The 20,249-nt window shown below is 37.1% G+C and overlaps 1 protein-coding gene and 1 pseudogene across 1 annotated transcript; both read right to left on the reverse strand.

Annotated features, from left to right (window-relative positions):
* Positions 1–925: 925 nt before the first annotated feature.
* LOC146907503 (F-box/kelch-repeat protein At3g23880-like) lies at positions 926–15,960 on the reverse strand (annotated as a pseudogene).
* Positions 15,961–17,426: 1,466 nt separating this feature from the next.
* On the reverse strand, positions 17,427–19,867 carry LOC146907504 (F-box/kelch-repeat protein At3g23880-like). Its single transcript, XM_085727651.1, has 2 exons — positions 18,515–19,867; positions 17,427–17,513 (listed from the first exon to the last, which is right to left on the reverse strand). Exon 1 carries the CDS (start codon positions 19,765–19,767, stop codon positions 18,517–18,519), a length of 1,251 nt encoding a protein of 416 aa, XP_085583777.1. The 5' UTR covers positions 19,768–19,867; the 3' UTR covers positions 17,427–17,513; positions 18,515–18,516.
* Between the last annotated feature and the right edge of the window lie 382 nt (positions 19,868–20,249).

Raw genomic sequence — 20,249 nt, forward strand, 5'->3', positions numbered from 1 at the left:
CGTCACATTCAAACCTTAAATGTGTATTCCAAGTGTCACAACTTCGGAAATATGTTCCCGGTCTGTCTCACGTGATCCACGTGGATGATGTGCAAGTGAGAGCGAATCTGACCGTCGAGGCTTTACCATTAAGGATCGAAGGTTGAGAGGTGAAGAGTTTGAGGGGCAAGGAGATTGCTCTAGTCAAGGTGATGTGGGGAGGACCGGCTGGAGGTAGTCTAACGTGGGAGCTAGAGAGTAAATTGAATGGTTCCTATCCAAAGTTATTTCCTTCAGGTAATTTTCGAGGGCGAAAATTCTTTAAGTGGGGGAGAGTTGTAACACCCCTAGTTTACATTTTATTTTTATAAATAAAATTATTAGGCGAAGTGTAATTATTATTATTGGTGTTGTGAGCAAGTGGGATTATTATGCATGAGTTAATGTGGTCTATGATGTTTAAGGGATGAACATCTACAATAACACCAACATCTGTACCACAACAGATGTCTTAATAAAGGTTAACTTCAATAGCAGTAAAAAATTATTTGTAAGGTATAAAGTAATAACTCTCACTTCCAAAATCATTACGCTAAAAATAAATATTGGTGTAATCAGAAAAAGCATATTTGCAATTCGTGTGAATATTCGTGTGAATATTGTGTAATCAGAAAAAGCATATGTGCACTTGAATTAGTGTAATCAGACCAAGAAGAATATTTAAAATAAATATTGATCAGAAAAAGCATTATATGCTAAAAATAAACATAGATAACTGAGTTGCAAATATATGGTAATATGATAAGTAAAGTGATTCAAGATACGTTGGGTGATTCAGCATAACTATGACACAGTTTCAAAATAAAGAAAATAATCACACAGTTAAAACCAAGTACATAAATTAATATAAATTCAACAAAGTATAACACGGAAGAATAACTTACTTTCAAGAAGTTTAAACCAAGCTTTCGACATAATCCTTCATTGAGAACCAACATATCTCTTTGTTAAACGTAGTTTTCTTTGCTTTGTTTGTTCTCAGGTTATAAAGAATCGCTCGATCTTGACCGATGTCTGCCAATACCATTGTTTCACCATTCTCAGAAAGATGCAATGGATTTAATTTTAAAAGCCGGCTACCAGGATATTTGCAATTCGTGTGAATATTGTGTTAAATAACTTTGTGGAATTGAGTCCAAGAATTTTCATTTCCAAATTCTGTAATCTTCCATATAACCAAATCGGACTTCTTGAAATCATGATACAAACACAAGGAGTCTTTCAATACACAACTACTCGTCGCTGCTCCACCATTATCGTAACCTTGAGGTGGCGGAAGCTGTGTGTATTTCTCCCTACCAATATCAAACGAAAGAATCACAAATTCGCCACTAGTGTCATTCCACCTTTCACTCTTATTGGCCAACCAATTAATAGTACAATTCAAATGTACACCATCAGACCCCTTCCGTTTGCACACTTCAAGAGGAATGCTACCAGAAAACTTGGAATAGTTCTCCAAACATTTTTCGCCAAACTAAAGACTCTCACTGTGGTTTTCGTATGAGGATTCCTATCACCACTGGGACTTAATTCCAGAACCTTATAAATGTCGGTTGAATTATCATAAACAAACACGAACTTACAATATATCACATAAGACTTAAAGTTATACCCTAATTTCTCATATATTTTTCTGGGAGCGGGGTTCCAAAAACATAACTGTTTTATCTTGGTTTTCGGGTGTCAAACATTGATTACGTTTGAACCTTTCTAACCGGTGATATCTTATTTTTTCTTGGGAAGGGAAAAAGTAAGCAAAACCCTTGAGAATCGAGGTCCGGGAGTTGTTTTCGCTACGGGAAGGTGTTAGGCACCCATAACGACTATAGTATCCTATAGGAACCGCATGATTTACATCAAAGCACTAAGAAGTTGATAGACCATGGTGTTACGGTGGACTAGCGCATAGGGGATAAAATGGAATGAAGATTTTAAAACAACACAACACGTGAACAAACAGAGTTCTCACTTCTTCTTCTCCCTTGCGCTAACTCTTCTTCTTCTTACAGTTCCGGTGAGCTTGTTCCTCCGGCGTGGTGGCCGGAAACGTCACCACTACGCCGGAGTTCAAGATCTCTACAGTTTTCAAAGCCTTTCACGTTTTAGAAATCAATTTCCACGAAAATCATCGATCCGGATCCGATTCGAAGAAGAAAGAATTAGGAAAGATGATTCTAATGTTCGACAGTTTGAAAACGGTACAGATAACGACGGACACGAAATTACCTCTCTTTCGACGGTGCCGCTCAATTTCCGCTTCGTCTTTCTTGAACTTGATTCCGATTGCTTCCACTTCGCCGTGAGATCGCCGTTTCACCGTCGTGTTTTTTCATTTCTCTGTTGATTTCGGATTTGATGAGTTTTAATGATGAGGATGATGATGATTGTTAATATGAGGTGTTTGGATGAATTTGGGATTGAATATGGTTAAGGTTTGTGATGAATTTGGGAGGTTGAATGATGATGAAGGTGGTTGTTTATGGTGGTTTGAGGTGGTTAAAGGGAAGGAGGAGTTTGTTAGGGTGGTTGAGGTGGTGGAGGGAAGGTTGTTATGGTGGTTGAAGATGAGAGAAAAGTTAGTTATGGTGGTGGTGATGGAGGTTACGTGAGAGAAGAGAAAGAAGAAAGAAATTGCTTTTTTTTTTTTATTTTGTGATTTTTGTGGAAAAATGTGAAAAAATGATTGTTAATGAAAAATTGACCAAGACTTTGACTTATATAGGTGATGAAAGGGATGCTTGGACCAATGAGGAAATGCCACATGGACTTGACTTGTAACAAACTTTTAAGAACCAATAACATTTGGACACATGGCACTTGGACTCTAACAAACTTAAAAAGGATTAAAACGTAAATAACAAAAGTGCGCGGACTAAAAATGAAAATTAAAACTAAAATTGAATTGAAAAAGTAAAAATGAAAATTAACGTAAAATGAGACGATTAAAAACAACAAAGCAGATTAAAACGAATCAGAAATATTATGTGAAATGACCAAAACGCCCCTAGGGACCAAATTGACCTAAAATGACGCAAATGCAAATTTGAAATGATTTTTTAACAGGAAATTAAAGCAAGAACTTATACAAGCAAATTAATAGACTCAGAGACAATTTTTGGGATTTGAACAGAGTTTTAACACATGAAAAGACTAAAATGCCCCTAGGGGCAAAACTGACTCGAAATGACTTCAAATGCAATTTTAAAAAGGACTTTGACATAGAATTGAAATGAAGACTTATTCAAACTATTTAAAAGGACTTCAAACAAATTTTTGAAAGACTGAAAGAAATTTTAACACATGAAATGACTAAAATGCCCCTAGGGGCTAAACTGACTAAAAATGACTCAACTGATATTTTTTGAAATGAATTTTGACATGATATTAAAACAAGGATTTATACAAACCAATTTAAAAGACTCAAACAATTTTCAAGGATTAAAATGAGTTGAATGCAGGAAATGACCAAAATACCCTTTTTCATGAATTTTTGCAAATAACATTGAAATAAAATGCAGAGAAAAATGTAATTGATCAGAGACAAATCAAATGACTTATAATGCAAGAAAAGAAGAATTGAACAAGTATTTTTAGGTCCAAAATTAGGGTATAACAGCTGCCCCTATTTAAGTTTCTTTGTGCGGAGAGTCAAGAGACGGGACGAAGATACTTAAATATTAACATTTGCACTGCTTTTGGACATAAAAATACGCTTTCAGATTTTCAAAAACATGAATGCCATGCAACATTTCATTTATGAATGCAAGACAATCGAACCGGAATCTACGGGCTGTGTCACACCACCAAGGGATTTATAGACATCAAGGTAGAAAGAACGGGCAACAAATAGACAGGTACAAGCTGTTCTTTGGATCGAACCTGCCACTTGACCGAGAGATACAACCAAGAGATGGGTATAAGCTGTTCTTTGGATCGAACTTGCCACTTGACCGAGGAAATACAAACAAGAAACGGGTACAAGCTGTTCTTTGGATCGAACTTGCCACTTGACCGGAAATATAGACAAAGGGTAGATACAAGCTGTTCTTTGGATCAAACTTGCCACTTGATCAATATCACAACATGTAAGTTGGTGCAAACTGTTCTTTTAGATCGAACTTGCCGTTTGACCGATAACAAAGCATGAGCTGGGTACAAACTGTTCTTCAAATCGAACTTGCCGTTTGTCCGGAAGCATAGGTATATAAGCAGGTACAAGTGGTTCTTTTTTGGATCGAACCTGGCACTTGACCAGTAACAAGATACAAATTGAAAGTCTGGTTTAACAAGATACCAATTGAGGGTAAATTGTCATTGACTTGATTTGAAAATAGACATGACCATTTTTGTTGGCCCAAAAGTAAATTGACATTGATTTGAATTGAATTGAAAGTTGAATTTGACATTGACATTGACATTGGCTTGGAAATTGAAATTGACATTGACATTGACATTGACATTGGCTTGGAAATTGAAATTGACATTGACATTGGATTGGCATTGACATTGACATTGACATTGGCATTGACATTGACATTGACATTGGCATTGACATTGACATTGACATTGACATTAACATTGACATTGACATTGGCATTGACATTTGACATTGACATTGACATTGACATTGACATTGGCTTGGCAATTGAAATTGACATTGACATTTGACATTGACATTTGACATTGACATTGACATTGGCATTGGATATTGACATTTGACATTGACATTTGACATTGACATTTGACATTGATATTGGCATTGGATATTGACATTTGACATTGACATTTGACATTGACATTGGCATTGGATATTGACATTTGACATTGACATTTGACATTGACATTTTGACATTGACATTGGCATTGACATTGACATTGGATATTGACATAGACATTGACATTAGCATTGGATATTGACATTGGCATTGACATTGACATTGACATTGACATTAACATTGACATTGACATTTGACATTAACATTGACATTGACATTGACATTGATATTTGACAGTTGACAGTTGGATATGCAACATGTATGTATGGTATAACAAGATTATTGGATGTATGAGCACATAAAATGCATGATTATGCATGTATGAATGCTTGAAATGCATGATTGATTGGCAGTTGGACAGAGAAGCTTCACAAAGGCAGACGAAACACTGGAAGATTGGGCACGTAGTGGCTCGTGCTGCAACATATTCACAGGGGAAAAACCTCTTTGGAGAGACCGTCGTTGAGAGACGTGTCAAAACCATGGCTGAGGGCAATAAAACTTGTAAAGGAGAGACCCTTGGAAGGTTCTTGGATACAGGTCACCGTTGCTAGGCGTGTCAGTGCTGGGTAAACATTGGATGTTCGCATCTGTGGTCAATGTTTTTTCAATATTTCATTCTTTCATTTTTCATTTTCAAACCCCATTTTTGCCTGAACCGCCCTTTCGGGTTTTCGATTCACCGGGGAATAAAATTCTTTTTATTGCCCCATTTTTGCCTGAATTGCCTTCATAGGTTGTCAATCAGTGGGGTGCTCATTTTTGCCTAAGCCGCCCTTTCGGGTTTTCAGCTTAGCGAGCTTTTCATTTGCATTTTTTCATTTTTTTCATTTTCACTTTCATTCTGTTTTTTCATTCTCGCCATTGACCACAGATCATCCTGGGGAGTAACCTGCTTGTAACATGTATTGAAAGAGACATTGACATTCATTCATTCATGCATGTTTCATTGAAATGTACCCTGTTGCTCAGGTTTGCTTTCAAAAATAAACAGAAAAAGATTTTTAACTTTCAAAAATGTTTGTTTCAGACATTGACATTATCAAATAGAAGGAAAATGTTTTGTATATAGCATTGAAAGTAGAAAGAAAATAGAATTTCAAACAATAGAAAGGCTCAAATTGATGTAGAAGAGTGAAAGTCAGCCAAAGGCACGACTTCACGGATTTACAAAGCTTGGAAAATGGTAATTTTATTGGTTGGTGATACATTGAACACGATGACCGCTACATTTCATAGAAATTTTGAATTCACAAGTACAGAAGCCTCTGATGAAGACGATCATTGACAGTTGCAGATGCCCCAAGGGGTGATGGTGATTTGCCAGATATAGTTACTTGTCTTTTATCAACCTCATTTTTGCATGAACCGCCCTTTCGGGTTTTCGGCTCATCGAGGCGCTCATTCTTGCCTGAGTTGCGTACAATCTCAGCGAGCTCTTTCATATTCATTTTTTTTTGTCCCTAACTTTTGCCTGGATCGCCCTTTCGGGTTTTCGATCCACCGGGAAGCGCATTTTTGCCTAGGCCGCCCTTTCGGGTTTTCGACCTACCACACTGTTCTTTTCTTTTTAGACAAAGTATTTCTTGACTATATCGGCATTAACAGGATTTGGGAGCTCGACACCATCCATGTGTGTAAGAATCAAAGCACCGCCAGAGAAAGCCTTCTTGACGACATAAGGACCTTCATAGTTAGGTGTCCACTTGCCCCTTGGGTCGGGTTGTTGACTTATCCTTCTTTTCAATACAAGTTCGCCTTCCTTGAATTCTCGAGGTCGGACTTTCTTGTCAAAAGCATTCTTCATTCGCACTTGATACAACTGTCCATGAGTCATAGCATCCATACGTTTCTCTTCAATTAGATTCAATTGATCATACCGACTTTGACACCATTCAGCCTCAGTTAACTTTGTTTCCATGATTACTCAAAGAGATGGAATCTCCACTTCCAGTGGGAGAACTGCTTCCATGCCATACACAAGAGAGAAAGGGGTTGCCCCGGTTGAACTGCGCACCGTAGTACGGTAACCATGCAAGACAAAAGGTAGCATTTCATGCCAGTCTTTGTAAGTAGTGACCATCTTCTGAACAATCTTCTTGATGTTCTTGTTAGCGGCCTCAACTGCACCATTCATCTGAGGTCTATAAGGAGAAGAGTTGTGATGTTCAATTTTGAATTCTTCACATAAAGCTTGCATCATACTATTGTTCAGATTGGAACCATTGTCAGTGATGATCTTGTTGGGAACACCATATCGACAGATGATGTTATTCTTGATAAACTTGACAACCACTTGCTTGGTCACATTTGCATAGGAAGCAGCTTCAACCCACTTGGTGAAATAGTCAATTGCCACTAGAATGAAACGATGTCCATTGGAAGCCTTCGGTTCAATTCTTCCGATCATGTCAATGCCCCACATAGAGAAGGGCCATGGGGAAGATATAACATTGAGAGCATGTGGAGGCACATGAATCTTGTCAGCATAAATTTGACACTTGTGGCATCTTTTGGCATGTTTGTGGCAATCACGCTCCATGGTTATCCAGTAATAGCCGGCTCTTAACAATTTTCTTGACATAGTGTGACCCGAAGCATGGGTCCCAAGAGTACCGTCATGTACATCATGCATCAATTTCTCAGCTTCTTGTTTGTCAACACACCTCAACAAGACCATGTCATAGTTCCTCTTGTATAGGATTTCTCCGTCCAGAAGGAATTTACTAGCCCATCGTCTCAAAGTCTTTTTATCCCTGTTGGAAGCACCAGGTGGATATCCACGATTCTGCAAGAATTGCTTGATGTTGTAATACCAAGGCTTTTTATCATTCACAACCTCATCAGTTTGATCTGGCATATTTTCAATAGTAAACACATGAGCGGGTCTATCAAGACGCTGCACTTTGATTACAGGCACGTCATTCCAATGGTTGACACGAAACATGGAAGACAATGTAGCAAGAGCGTCAGCCATCTGATTTTCATCCCGAGGGATATGGTGCAGCTCAACCTTTGTAAAGTATGTCAACAGACGTCTTGCATAGTCACGGTAAGGGATCAACTTCTCATGATGAGTCTCCCATTCACCTTTTATCTGATTAATACCAAGCGCAGAATCTCCATAGATGTCAAGGTGCTTAATTCTCAGATCAAGGGCTTCTTCAATGCCCAAGATGCATGCTTCATATTCAGCTATATTGTTTGTGCATTCAAAAGTTATTCGAGCGGTGAAAGGAATGTGGTGCCCCTGTGGAGTTACAATGATGGCCCCAATTCCTTTACCATAAACATTAACAGCACCATCAAACACTAAGCCCCATTTACTATTGGGATCTGGCCCTTCATTGATCAGTGGCTCTTCAAAGTCTTTTGCCTTTAGATACATAACTTCTTCATCAGGGAAATCAAACTTAATTGGCTGGTAATCATCAAGAGGCTGACAAGCAAGATGCTCAGCAAGGATACTTCCCTTGATTGCTTTCTGAGCTTTGTACACAATATCATATTCAGACAACAACATTTGCCATCGTGCAATCTTTCCCGCAACAGCAGGCTTTTCAAAGATGTACTTGATTGGATCCATTCGGGATACCAACCAGGTTGTATGATTCACCATATAATGACGCAGGCGTTTGGCAGCCCAAGCTAAAGCACAACAAGTCTTTTCAAGCATTGTATACCGAGTCTCACAGTCGGTGAACTTCTTGCTCAGATAGTAGATAGCATGCTCTTTCTTACCAGTCTCATCTTGTTGACCGAGAACACAACCCACTGAATCATCTAAAACTGACAGATACATGATCAAAGGCCTTCCTTCCACTGGCGGGACAAGGATAGGTGGTTCCAACAGGTATTCCTTAATGCTATCAAAAGCTTCCTGACATTCAACATTCCATACAACAGGCTGGTTCTTTCTGAGCAATTTGAAAATTGGTCCACAAGTAGTAGTCATATGAGATATGAATCTTGAAATATAGTTCAGACGTCCGAGGAAACCTCTGACTTGCTTTTCAGTTTGAGGGGCCGGCATCTCTCTGATGGCTCGGACTTTGTCAGGGTCAACTTCAATGCCTCTCTGGCTGACAATGAAGCCTAGCAACTTTCCAGATCTTACACCAAATGTGCACTTGTTCGGATTCAACCGCAGCTTGTACTTTCTCAATCTTTCAAACATCTTTTTCAAATACACAACATGCTGCTCTTCATCACTTGACTTCACAATCATATCATCAACATATACTTCAATCTCTTTGTGAATCATATCATGAAACAGAGTTGTCATACCTCTTTGATAGGTAGCACCAGCATTTATCAAGCCAAACGGCATCACTTTATAACAGAACGTTCCCCATGGAGTGATGAAGGATGTCTTTTCTCTATCTTCAGGAGACATTCGTATCTGATTATAACCAGAGAAACCATCCATGAAAGAGAACACTTTGGATTGAGCAGTACTGTCGACAAGCACATCAATATGAGGCAGTGGGAAGTTATCTTTTGGACTGGCTTTATTCAGATCTCTGTAATCAACACACATTCGAACCTTCCCATCTTTCTTTGGTACCGGTACAATGTTGGCAATCCACTCAGGATATTCAGCTGTCATGAGGAAACCCGCATCGATTTGCTTTTGCACCTCAGCTTTGATCTTAAGAGCCATGTCCGGACGAGACCTTCTCAATTTCTGTTTGACAGGAGGACATTCAGGTCTTGTCAGTATCCGATGTTCCACAATCTTGGGATCTAGACCCGGCATATCTTCATAGGACCATGCAAAGACGTCTGGATAATCATGGAGAAGCTGAGTAATCTTCCTTTTCACTTCTGGCTCTAGTGCAGCACCGATCTTGATCTCTCGCTTGTTCTCTTCAGTACCCAGGTTGATAAGCTCAATCTCTTCCTGGTGAGGCTGAATGGCTCTTCTTTCTTGCTCAAGCAATCGAGTGATCTCATACGGTATCTCTTCATCATCATCATCCTCATCTTCAGCTTCATATACAGGGAATTCAAAATTTGGAGGAACCATAGGGTCACTGTGTTCAACAGGTTTATTATGGTTCAATCTGCATAATATGATTGGGATGATTTTTAGAAAAATGTTTTTCATGCAGATTTTTAAAATTAATAAGAAAATACAGATGTTTTGGTTTTTTCTGGCATTACCATTATTTCCAAGAAAAAAAAGGCACTAAAAAGTAAAAAAAACAAAGAGTCGTGAGAAAAACGACAACTTTTATTGATAACGGCAATGCCGAAACAAACACGCCCTTTCAATGATATCACTTTCGCCTTGGGCAGAGCGAAAGGATTGTTATTTTGAAAACAGAAAAACATGAGCAACACGACACATTACATGGAAGCATGCATGACCAAAGGAACATCAATGGCCTCCCAATTCCTCACAGTGCCTCCTGGTATAACAAATGTAGGCACGTGGCTTCTTTCAGCAGCATCTTCAGTAACAGCATTGATGTACCCAGCACTGTAGAAAGTTCCCTTTGAAACAGCAGATGTCGGGGAGAATCCAAGGCCCTCTTTACGCTTGTTTTCCAGAATCTGAATCACTTTGCCCCAGCCAGCAGCTTGCCCTGCTTGTACAGCCTTCTGGGCGTCTTTCAGTGAAGCCATGCTAGCACCAGCCCTCCGGGGTTCTGCACCCTCGACAGTCAAGCCTTGAAACGACGTTCCTTCTGCGGACCCTGCTTCAACACAAGAGAATGATGATACCTGGCTAACTAGATATGCTTCCTCACCATGCACAGTGACAATCTTACCATTCCTCATGAACTTGAGCTTCTGATGCAAAGTGGAAGTTACCACTCCAGCGTCATGGATCCATGGTCTTCCGAGGAGACAGCTGTAAGATGCATTGATATCCATGACTTGGAAGGTAATCTGAAATGTTTCGGGACCCATGGTAATTGGCAAGTCTACTTCCCCAAGAACATCTTTGCGAGATCCGTCAAAAGCATTAACCAAATAGCTGCTTCCCCTCAGAGAAATTCCATGATGACTCAATTGCCGTGTGGACTCAGGCATTACATTCAACGATGATCCAGTGTCCACCAACACGTTGGATATCATATCAGACTTGCAGTGCACCGAGATATGTAGAGCCAAGTTATGGTGTTTCCCTGCTTCGGGGAGCTCATCGTCACCGAACCCCAAGTTGTTGCAGGCAGTAATATTACTCACTATCCCATCAAATTGATCCACAGAGACTTCGTGGTCAACATAAGCTTGCTCCAATATCTTCATTAACACCTTCCTATGAGCTTCTGAGCTCATGAGCAGGGACAGGATGGATATCTTTGAAGGAGTCTGTAGCAGCTGGTCAACAATTTTATAATCGCTCTTCTTGATGAGCCTCAAAATCTCGTCCAGATTAGACTCTTCGATGGGCTGGCCCGAGGGGCTGGCATTCTCTTCCTCAAGGTTAGCCATGTTTCTTCTCTTGTACAATCTTGTCTGATAAACTCTATCTGGTTGGTGAATCTTGCGAGCACGAGCCACCTTTCAGACTGCGGCTGAAGAACCAGGAGACGATGAGTACGGGAAGCCATTTGTGACCGATGAATGATGCATATGATGCATGATATGCAAATGCAAAAAGACTCTTTTTTTGTCAGAAGACTTGTCAAAGTGGTTGTGAACATCACGGAGAAACACGGTTTTATTTGAAGATCTTGAGCAAAACTAGAAGTTTAGTTGAGATGGTATCACTTGGTGTTCACATCCGTGATGTTCAAAAGATGACTTGTCTAAGTCCTCCGATAAATGCATGGAAAACGGTTTATGCATGTGTGTATATATGCATGAATGCATGATTATGTTCAAGTTCGGAGAAAACATGGTGGGTTGAAGTTCAAAGTCGAGGAGTCACGGGTGGACACGGTGTCCGGTGAAACTAAGGTTTTAGGAAAATAGTAACCGGGTTCTAAAAAGGTTCCCAAGTTGCAACCTCTCCGACGTATATCATGGTGTCACGAGACAACACTCGCTCCATGATTATACGTGGAAGGTCTAACTTGAGTGTAGTATCGCGTGATGACTAAAACTCGAGACGACACTCGGTTTAGCCTCCGCACTACATCCTAGAAAATGGCCATGGATGGGTTTGGTTATCTACGGTTCATAGCGTCATAGAACAATTAGAAGCAAAGTGCCTAAACGCGACAACACGCGCCGACAACATCACCCCCAAAATGCCTCAGCTATGTGGGATTGATCGCATAATCCAAAACACGAGGCAACCCCCGGAATGAATTGTCGATTATATCCCCCCTAAATCCTAAGTTCACTCAGCCCGGGTGCAGGACTTTTGATATTCTCACCCCACACGTTTGCAAGAAATTAAACATTTATTCACATAGGAAAGCAAGTAAAAGAAACAAGTAAAAAAGAGCGCAAGCGTGGAAATAAAGACTAGGCGTAACTCTCGAATCTCCCCAGTGAAGTCGCCAGCTGTTTTATCTTGGTTTTCGGGTGTCAAACATTGATTACGTTTGAACCTTTCTAACCGGTGATATCTTATTTTTTCTTGGGAAGGGAAAAAGTAAGCAAAACCCTTGAGAATCGAGGTCCGGGAGTTGTTTTCGCTACGGGAAGGTGTTAGGCACCCATAACGACTATAGTATCCTATAGGAACCGCATGATTTACATCAAAGCACTAAGAAGTTGATAGACCATGGTGTTACGGTGGACTAGCGCATAGGGGATAAAATGGAATGAAGATTTTAAAACAACACAACACGTGAACAAACAGAGTTCTCACTTCTTCTTCTCCCTTGCGCTAACTCTTCTTCTTCTTACAGTTCCGGTGAGCTTGTTCCTCCGGCGTGGTGGCCGGAAACGTCACCACTACGCCGGAGTTCAAGATCTCTACAGTTTTCAAAGCCTTTCACGTTTTAGAAATCAATTTCCACGAAAATCATCGATCCGGATCCGATTCGAAGAAGAAAGAATTAGGAAAGATGATTCTAATGTTCGACAGTTTGAAAACGGTACAGATAACGACGGACACGAAATTACCTCTCTTTCGACGGTGCCGCTCAATTTCCGCTTCGTCTTCCTTGAACTTGATTCCGATTGCTTCCACTTCGCCGTGAGATCGCCGTTTCACCGTCGTGTTTTTTCATTTCTCTGTTGATTTCGGATTTGATGAGTTTTAATGATGAGGATGATGATGATTGTTAATATGAGGTGTTTGGATGAATTTGGGATTGAATATGGTTAAGGTTTGTGATGAATTTGGGAGGTTGAATGATGATGAAGGTGGTTGTTTATGGTGGTTTGAGGTGGTTAAAGGGAAGGAGGAGTTTGTTAGGGTGGTTGAGGTGGTGGAGGGAAGGTTGTTATGGTGGTTGAAGATGAGAGAAAAGTTAGTTATGGTGGTGGTGATGGAGGTTACGTGAGAGAAGAGAAAGAAGAAAGAAATTGCTTTTTTTTTTATTTTGTGATTTTTGTGGAAAAATGTGAAAAAATGATTGTTAATGAAAAATTGACCAAGACTTTGACTTATATAGGTGATGAAAGGGATGCTTGGACCAATGAGGAAATGCCACATGGACTTGACTTGTAACAAACTTTTAAGAACCAATAACATTTGGACACATGGCACTTGGACTCTAACAAACTTAAAAAGGATTAAAACGTAAATAACAAAAGTGCGCGGACTAAAAATGAAAATTAAAACTAAAATTGAATTGAAAAAGTAAAAATGAAAATTAACGTAAAATGAGACGATTAAAAACAACAAAGCAGATTAAAACGAATCAGAAATATTATGTGAAATGACCAAAACGCCCCTAGGGACCAAATTGACCTAAAATGACGCAAATGCAAATTTGAAATGATTTTTAACAGGAAATTAAAGCAAGAACTTATACAAGCAAATTAATAGACTCAGAGACAATTTTTGGGATTTGAACAGAGTTTTAACACATGAAAAGACTAAAATGCCCCTAGGGGCAAAACTGACTCGAAATGACTTCAAATGCAATTTTAAAAAGGACTTTGACATAGAATTGAAATGAAGACTTATTCAAACTATTTAAAAGGACTTCAAACAAATTTTTGAAAGACTGAAAGAAATTTTAACACATGAAATGACTAAAATGCCCCTAGGGGCTAAACTGACTAAAAATGACTCAACTGATATTTTTTGAAATGAATTTTGACATGATATTAAAACAAGGATTTATACAAACCAATTTAAAAGACTCAAACAATTTTCAAGGATTAAAATGAGTTGAATGCAGGAAATGACCAAAATACCCTTTTTCATGAATTTTTGCAAATAACATTGAAATAAAATGCAGAGAAAAATGTAATTGATCAGAGACAAATCAAATGACTTATAATGCAAGAAAAGAAGAATTGAACAAGTATTTTTAGGTCCAAAATTAGGGTATAACAATAACCAAATATTTTTATAATGAAAAGTCTCTTCATAAGAAAAACCAAGTAAGAAAACCAATTCATTACACGGACCAACTATTTCCTCACAATCCTTGTCATTCGAATGGTAGTAAGGATCCTTAGGAACTGTGATCCAATGGTTTTGCAGTACACGACTAACGGGGAAGTGTAAGAAATTGTAATTATAATCATTGTGCGGCTCACCATGGTACCAGAAGTAAGGGTTTTGTGCAGATCGATGAAGGTGCATTATGACGAATTAAGGATCGAAGATTATAGTGTTCCAAGTATGACTTACTGACTTCATCAGCATCAGAGATTTGACAGGAAGCCATGATTGGATTTCAGGGATAAGTTCGTCGGGGAGGAACGACGATGGATTGGATCAAGGTTGACAGGCGTGAGTTGAGTGGATTGATATTCATCAGTTCAGGGCGGTGGCTGGCTACAGAATTGAAAGATGTGTGCGAATGAATTAGGGGTTTTAGTAATTTTTAAGACATAATACAAAAAATTTAAGACGTTCTTTTTTTGTTTTAACAAAAATTTTAAGACATTCTTTTATTCTTTTTGACAAAAAAATTAAGACATTTTTTTTTTGATACAAATTTAAGACGTTCTTATCACCAAATCACGTTCTTATCACCAAATCAATTTCTTATAGGGAGCTTCTACGGTGCAGTCAGAAAACTGACTTTTTTGAAAAAGTTAATTTTGATCTTAATGTTTGATTCATTTTTAAATTGTTGATTACTGATTAATGATCAATAGTAATTCATCTAGTAATGCTTGCAACATCTTGGACTTACAGGTACTATTTTATCGTTGGAATCTTTAACATGCAAAGAGAGTTGATGATATTATGTGATAGTCTTAACTGTTACACTTTGTGGGGTGTTACACTTATAACAAGGTAGGATAAAATTAGATTAAGTGTAGTCTTGTTAATCTGATGAATTGATGATACTATGATGACTGAACTTTTGATGTCATTGTACAAATAGTGGGGTGTTACTCATTACATTTTTGATGTTATAGTGTTGACTTCACCAAAAAAGTCATTCTCATGACTTTACCATAGAATTTTCCTTTCTTTATAAGGCAAATTAATCATTTCAATATTTTTCCTTTTTATTCTTTTTTGACCAAATAGTTTCGATTTTATTCTTTTTTGACCAATTTTGTATTTTTTTCTTTATCATTTCTTTCTCTTTTTTACTATTAAAGTTATTATTATTTTTTAGTTTCTACTATTCTTCCCTTTCTTACTTTTTAAATATTTGATTCGTTATTCTTACTCTATCATTCTCTCTCCCCAACTTTTCAACTTTTTTTCTTTTCATTATATTATTTTCCTTTCGCATTTCAGATTTAAATTATATCTCTTCTAATTTATTCTAGGTTAAACTACAGAACGAGTCCTTTAGGTTTGAGGTTTATAACAGATTAATTCTTTAAGTTATTTTGGTCACATATAAGGCCTTTAAATTTGAGGTTTGTAACAAATTGGTCTTTAAGCAGTTATTTTGGTGACACGTAAGTTATTTTGAGATTCATAGCATTAATACTAACTAGGAATATCCCATGTCTCACACTTATTAATGACAACATCAATCATGAGAAAAGAATCACTGCGTGTCACCTTCATCAAGCAATCACACACAAGCTCTTCATCTTTAGGATGAAATTTGAACCCTGGTGGTAGCTTTGCCTCAACCATGCTTATGTTGCTCTTTTTTTTTTGACATTATAAGTAATAATAATCTTCATAATAGCAACTTACTGTCCCGTGAACATAGCTCAGTTGGTAGGACAATACATTATTATATGCAGGGGTCGGGGTTCGAACCCCGGACACCCCACTTATTCACCTTATAAGGTGAATTCTAGCCACTAAGCTACCTGACCAAAAAAAAAAAAGAACACACACCACATCCCGATTAACAACCAACATCCAAACTATTACATGCTCCCGCATTACTTTTTTTTTCTCTCCCGGTTTGTCAATTTTTTCTCCCACACCAAAAATAGCTACATTATCCTTACATATATCTCCCTCACCCATAAAAATCCCATTAACCTTAATATTTTCTCCCTCACCAAGTATCTCTCCCGTGAACTTACTTTGAAATCCCTTCTCATAATGAACACCCCCACCACCTTTACCCCCTTGACTATTGCATGGACCCCTAGAAAGATCAATCCAATTGACTTTTCAATATTTTCAACGCTCTTTGTGGATCCCTTCTTTTTTATCATGAATAATTAACCAAGTTTTCCAATACCCCTTTTGGTATCCAATACCGAGTTTCAAAAATCCAAAAAAAATATCCTTTAACAAAAGAATGAGTGTCTGAAGAACAATTCTACAGGAGCTAAAGATAAAAGCATGTGAAATCTCTTTTATAGAGTTGACGAGGGTGACTTGCAATTTTCTTAAAGATAAAAGCATGTGAAATCTGTTTTTTGTTTGTTTGTGTTTACTTATGATTTTAAGATTAGTTGGCATTGCGTTAGAACAATTCTACAGGAGCTAATCAATTTTACAGGTCTCATATTTCAATTAGAACAATTTGATATATGACAGATACTTGAAAGGCCATAGATTTAAAAGGCATCTATTAGGGAAAATACATAATTAGAGGCATATGTTTCGAACATATGAAACATACTACACGTTGTAAACCTCAAGTACAACAAAATGGATCAGATTGATTTCTTTCAACCAAAATGGAACTATCAAGATTTTTAATTCTTTTCGACCTAGATACATTACTATGCGAGGGCATGTTTCACTTCAAAGATATACAAAATATAAAATATAAATTTATTAAAACGTCCATAATCATTTTGAAATGAGAAAGGATGTTTTGTAACAACCATGTCGTTAATTAGCTTAGTATTAACTACAACAATTATTTGCAGCTAGAATTAATAATAAAATGTAGCATTTAATTTTTGAATGTTAACAAGGTTCAATATTTTTCCGATAAAAAACATTTATTAATAGCGGTCGAACCCAGTCATTTGCGTAAAAGTTTGGACATAGACAAAGGTTCTAAGTCTTAGAAGCATGCACCTGCTACTACAAAATTGTCATTAGACAACATACAAAACACAACACCCCAAGAAAAGAACAAGTTCCTTGGAAACAATACGACTCCAAGGACCATTTGTAGCAAGAATAATAAAATCGCATCCATCGTATTTCACATAACAATACAACTTCCACTTAAATCAAATGACGAAACTTGACGAAGAGTTGGACCACACCTGTAAAAGAAAAATTGCACTACAATTGATTAAGTGCGGCACCAAAATGAATAAAACAGTCAGACACCAAACAGGTTTCATTTCATACTTGAGGTTAAACAACTTGAGGTCAACCTCTCTACAATTATATTCATATCATACTTAAATGGTCCTGCAAAAAAAGGACTCAAATTACACAACCAGGAGTAGAAATGAAAAAACATCACAATTATTAAGCAATAAGTTGCTACGAATGTTTCCAAAAAACCCCTAAATAGACATCACGAAGGCCATTAATGTCTTCTATAGAACAAATACCATATCTGAAGAGAATTTAGCTACAATAAGCTTCTTTCATCCTACCATCTTGACATGTATCATCAATTACATTGAATTTTCTCAAAGTTAGGCTATGAACTGAAACAACAAACTACATGAAAAGTACAAAGACACAAGAAAAGTGAAGAAATAATTCTCAGAGTGCAGTCATTATCCCTTCTTTGAAAAAAGTTGAAGAAATTAGCTTCTACTAAGATATAATAATGCAAGTATGTAGCACAAGTGACTCAAGGGTTTCATGCAATTAAAAACTATATTCAACCACAATATTATATCATTACCATCTATAGAAATAAACAATCCTCCCTTCCAAAATAGTGTATTTGAATTGGTGTAAATTTACCAAGAATATTCAATATGTATCGATTTGAAAAAACATTATATTCTAATAATATACATAGATAATCGCACAATTGAAAGTTGAATAGGATCAATTAAAAGATTCTTCATATGTATGAAAATCTTTTGAAGTAAGAGAAATAATCACACAATTGAAACGAATTTCATGAATTCACATAAATTTAAACATGAAACAACATCAACATTGAATTGCAAATGCATTATATGCTTAATTTATACATAGATGATTGGGTTTTAAACATCGCAATAGGATAAGTCGGTTCATTAAACATATTCATGCATAAATTCATACAAGTATATCAATTAAGTGAAGAAAAACTTACTTTCAACAGATTAAAACCAAGCTTTCGACATAATTGTGGATGGATAACCAAGATATGTTATTGTACATTCTAGTTTTCCTCGATTTGTTAGTTCTTCGGTTGTAGAGAATTGCTTGGTTATTTTGCAATTGGTTGTTTGCCAACACCAAAGTATCACCATTCTCAGATAGATGCAATGGTCTTATTTTGAAAACCGCGCTATGACCAATTTCATGATACAATTGAACATCCCGGTACCTGATTTTAAGGAATTGGGTCCAAGAATTTTCATTTCCAAATTCCATCAATTTCCATATAACAAAATCAGTTTCTTTTAAATCATGATAAACACACAGGGAGTTCATCAACACACAAACATTTCCCCATTTACGTAACTCCTCGTCAGAAGGGAGAAGCATTTGTTTGTATGTCTCTGTAGCTAGATCAAGAGATATAATCAAAAATTTCATAACACCATTATAATCGGTACGAGTGGCCAACCAATTAACAGTGCTATCCAAATATACGCCATCACACAAATTGGATTTATGAACCACTGGAATATCACCCAATGGAAATCTTTGAATTCTTCTCCAAACATTATCACCCAAATTAAAGACCCTCACTTGGCTGCCAGTTGAACTTAAGGACACCACCTTATAAGTCTCGGTTGAACTATCATAACCAAACACAAACGCAGTCAATCTGAAATAACTCATGTTATGATAATAAACATCAGATCCTAATACATTAGATATTTGTTTGGTAGCGGGGTTCCAGAAACGGAACCACACTTTCTTGTTGTTATTACTCTCGTTGATAGAATAACCGAGCAAGCAGATCAATCCATTGCAGGAACCAAGAACCACGCTACAATTCTTATCACTCAATCGGAAGTAAGGATCCTTAGGATGTCTGATCCAATGGTTTTCCAGTAAACGACTAACAGGAAAGTGTACAAAACTATAATGCAGATGATAACCTTGTGTAAGGACTATTGATGAGAAGTATGGGTTTCGTGTAGATCGACTAAGGTGCATTTTTATGAATGGAGGATGAGAGACAAGACTCTTCCATGACTTACTGACGCACTTCATCTTCATAAGCGATTTGACTGGAAGCCACGATAGTATTTCAGTGATAACCTCGTCAGGAAGGATAACTTCTGGCAACGACGACATATTGGATTGACGGCGACGACGACGCGTCATTGGTGGTGGCTGGAAATTCATCAGAGCAACGACGACTACGCATAAAAGTAAAAAAGAAGTCATTGTGAGAGCAAAATAATAATAATTTTGTACTGAAATGATGTATAGAACACCAGAGAGAAATTGTAGTTTTATTGAATGAGAGAAATTGCAGTTGAGTATTTTGTTGTATCGGTGCATTTAAGATTTGTTTCGTTTTATTGTAAAATCATTTTTTTATTACAAAATTTATTTCATATTAATATTTTCTTTTTGTGTTTGCTTTTCACCTATTATGAATTTCATGAATCGGTGTATTTAAAAGCATTTAAAAAAGTTTGACCAAGCATCTTTCAACAAAAAAGTTTGACTAAGCATTTATTTCATTTCCTATTTAAATAATTATTCTTTTTGAAAGAATTTCCTATTTAAATAATGAAAATGCTAACTTATGTACTTAAGATAAAGATTTAAAAATAGAATTGAAAAATAAATGTTGCATTGAAAAGATAAGTTTTTAAACTTTTAAGATTATGAAAACAAAATTTTCAAAATTAAATTTCTAT

The sequence above is a fragment of the Medicago sativa genome, chromosome 7 (genome assembly GCF_051527215.1).
Source record: "Medicago sativa cultivar Bolivia chromosome 7, Bolivia_mono, whole genome shotgun sequence".
NCBI lineage: Eukaryota > Viridiplantae > Streptophyta > Magnoliopsida > Fabales > Fabaceae > Medicago > Medicago sativa.

Bases quoted from the DNA above. Each gene is read 5' to 3' on its own strand.
- LOC146907504 (XM_085727651.1), bottom strand. From the start codon at position 19,767: ATGACTTCTTTTTTACTTTTATGCGTAGTCGTCGTTGCTCTGATGAAT.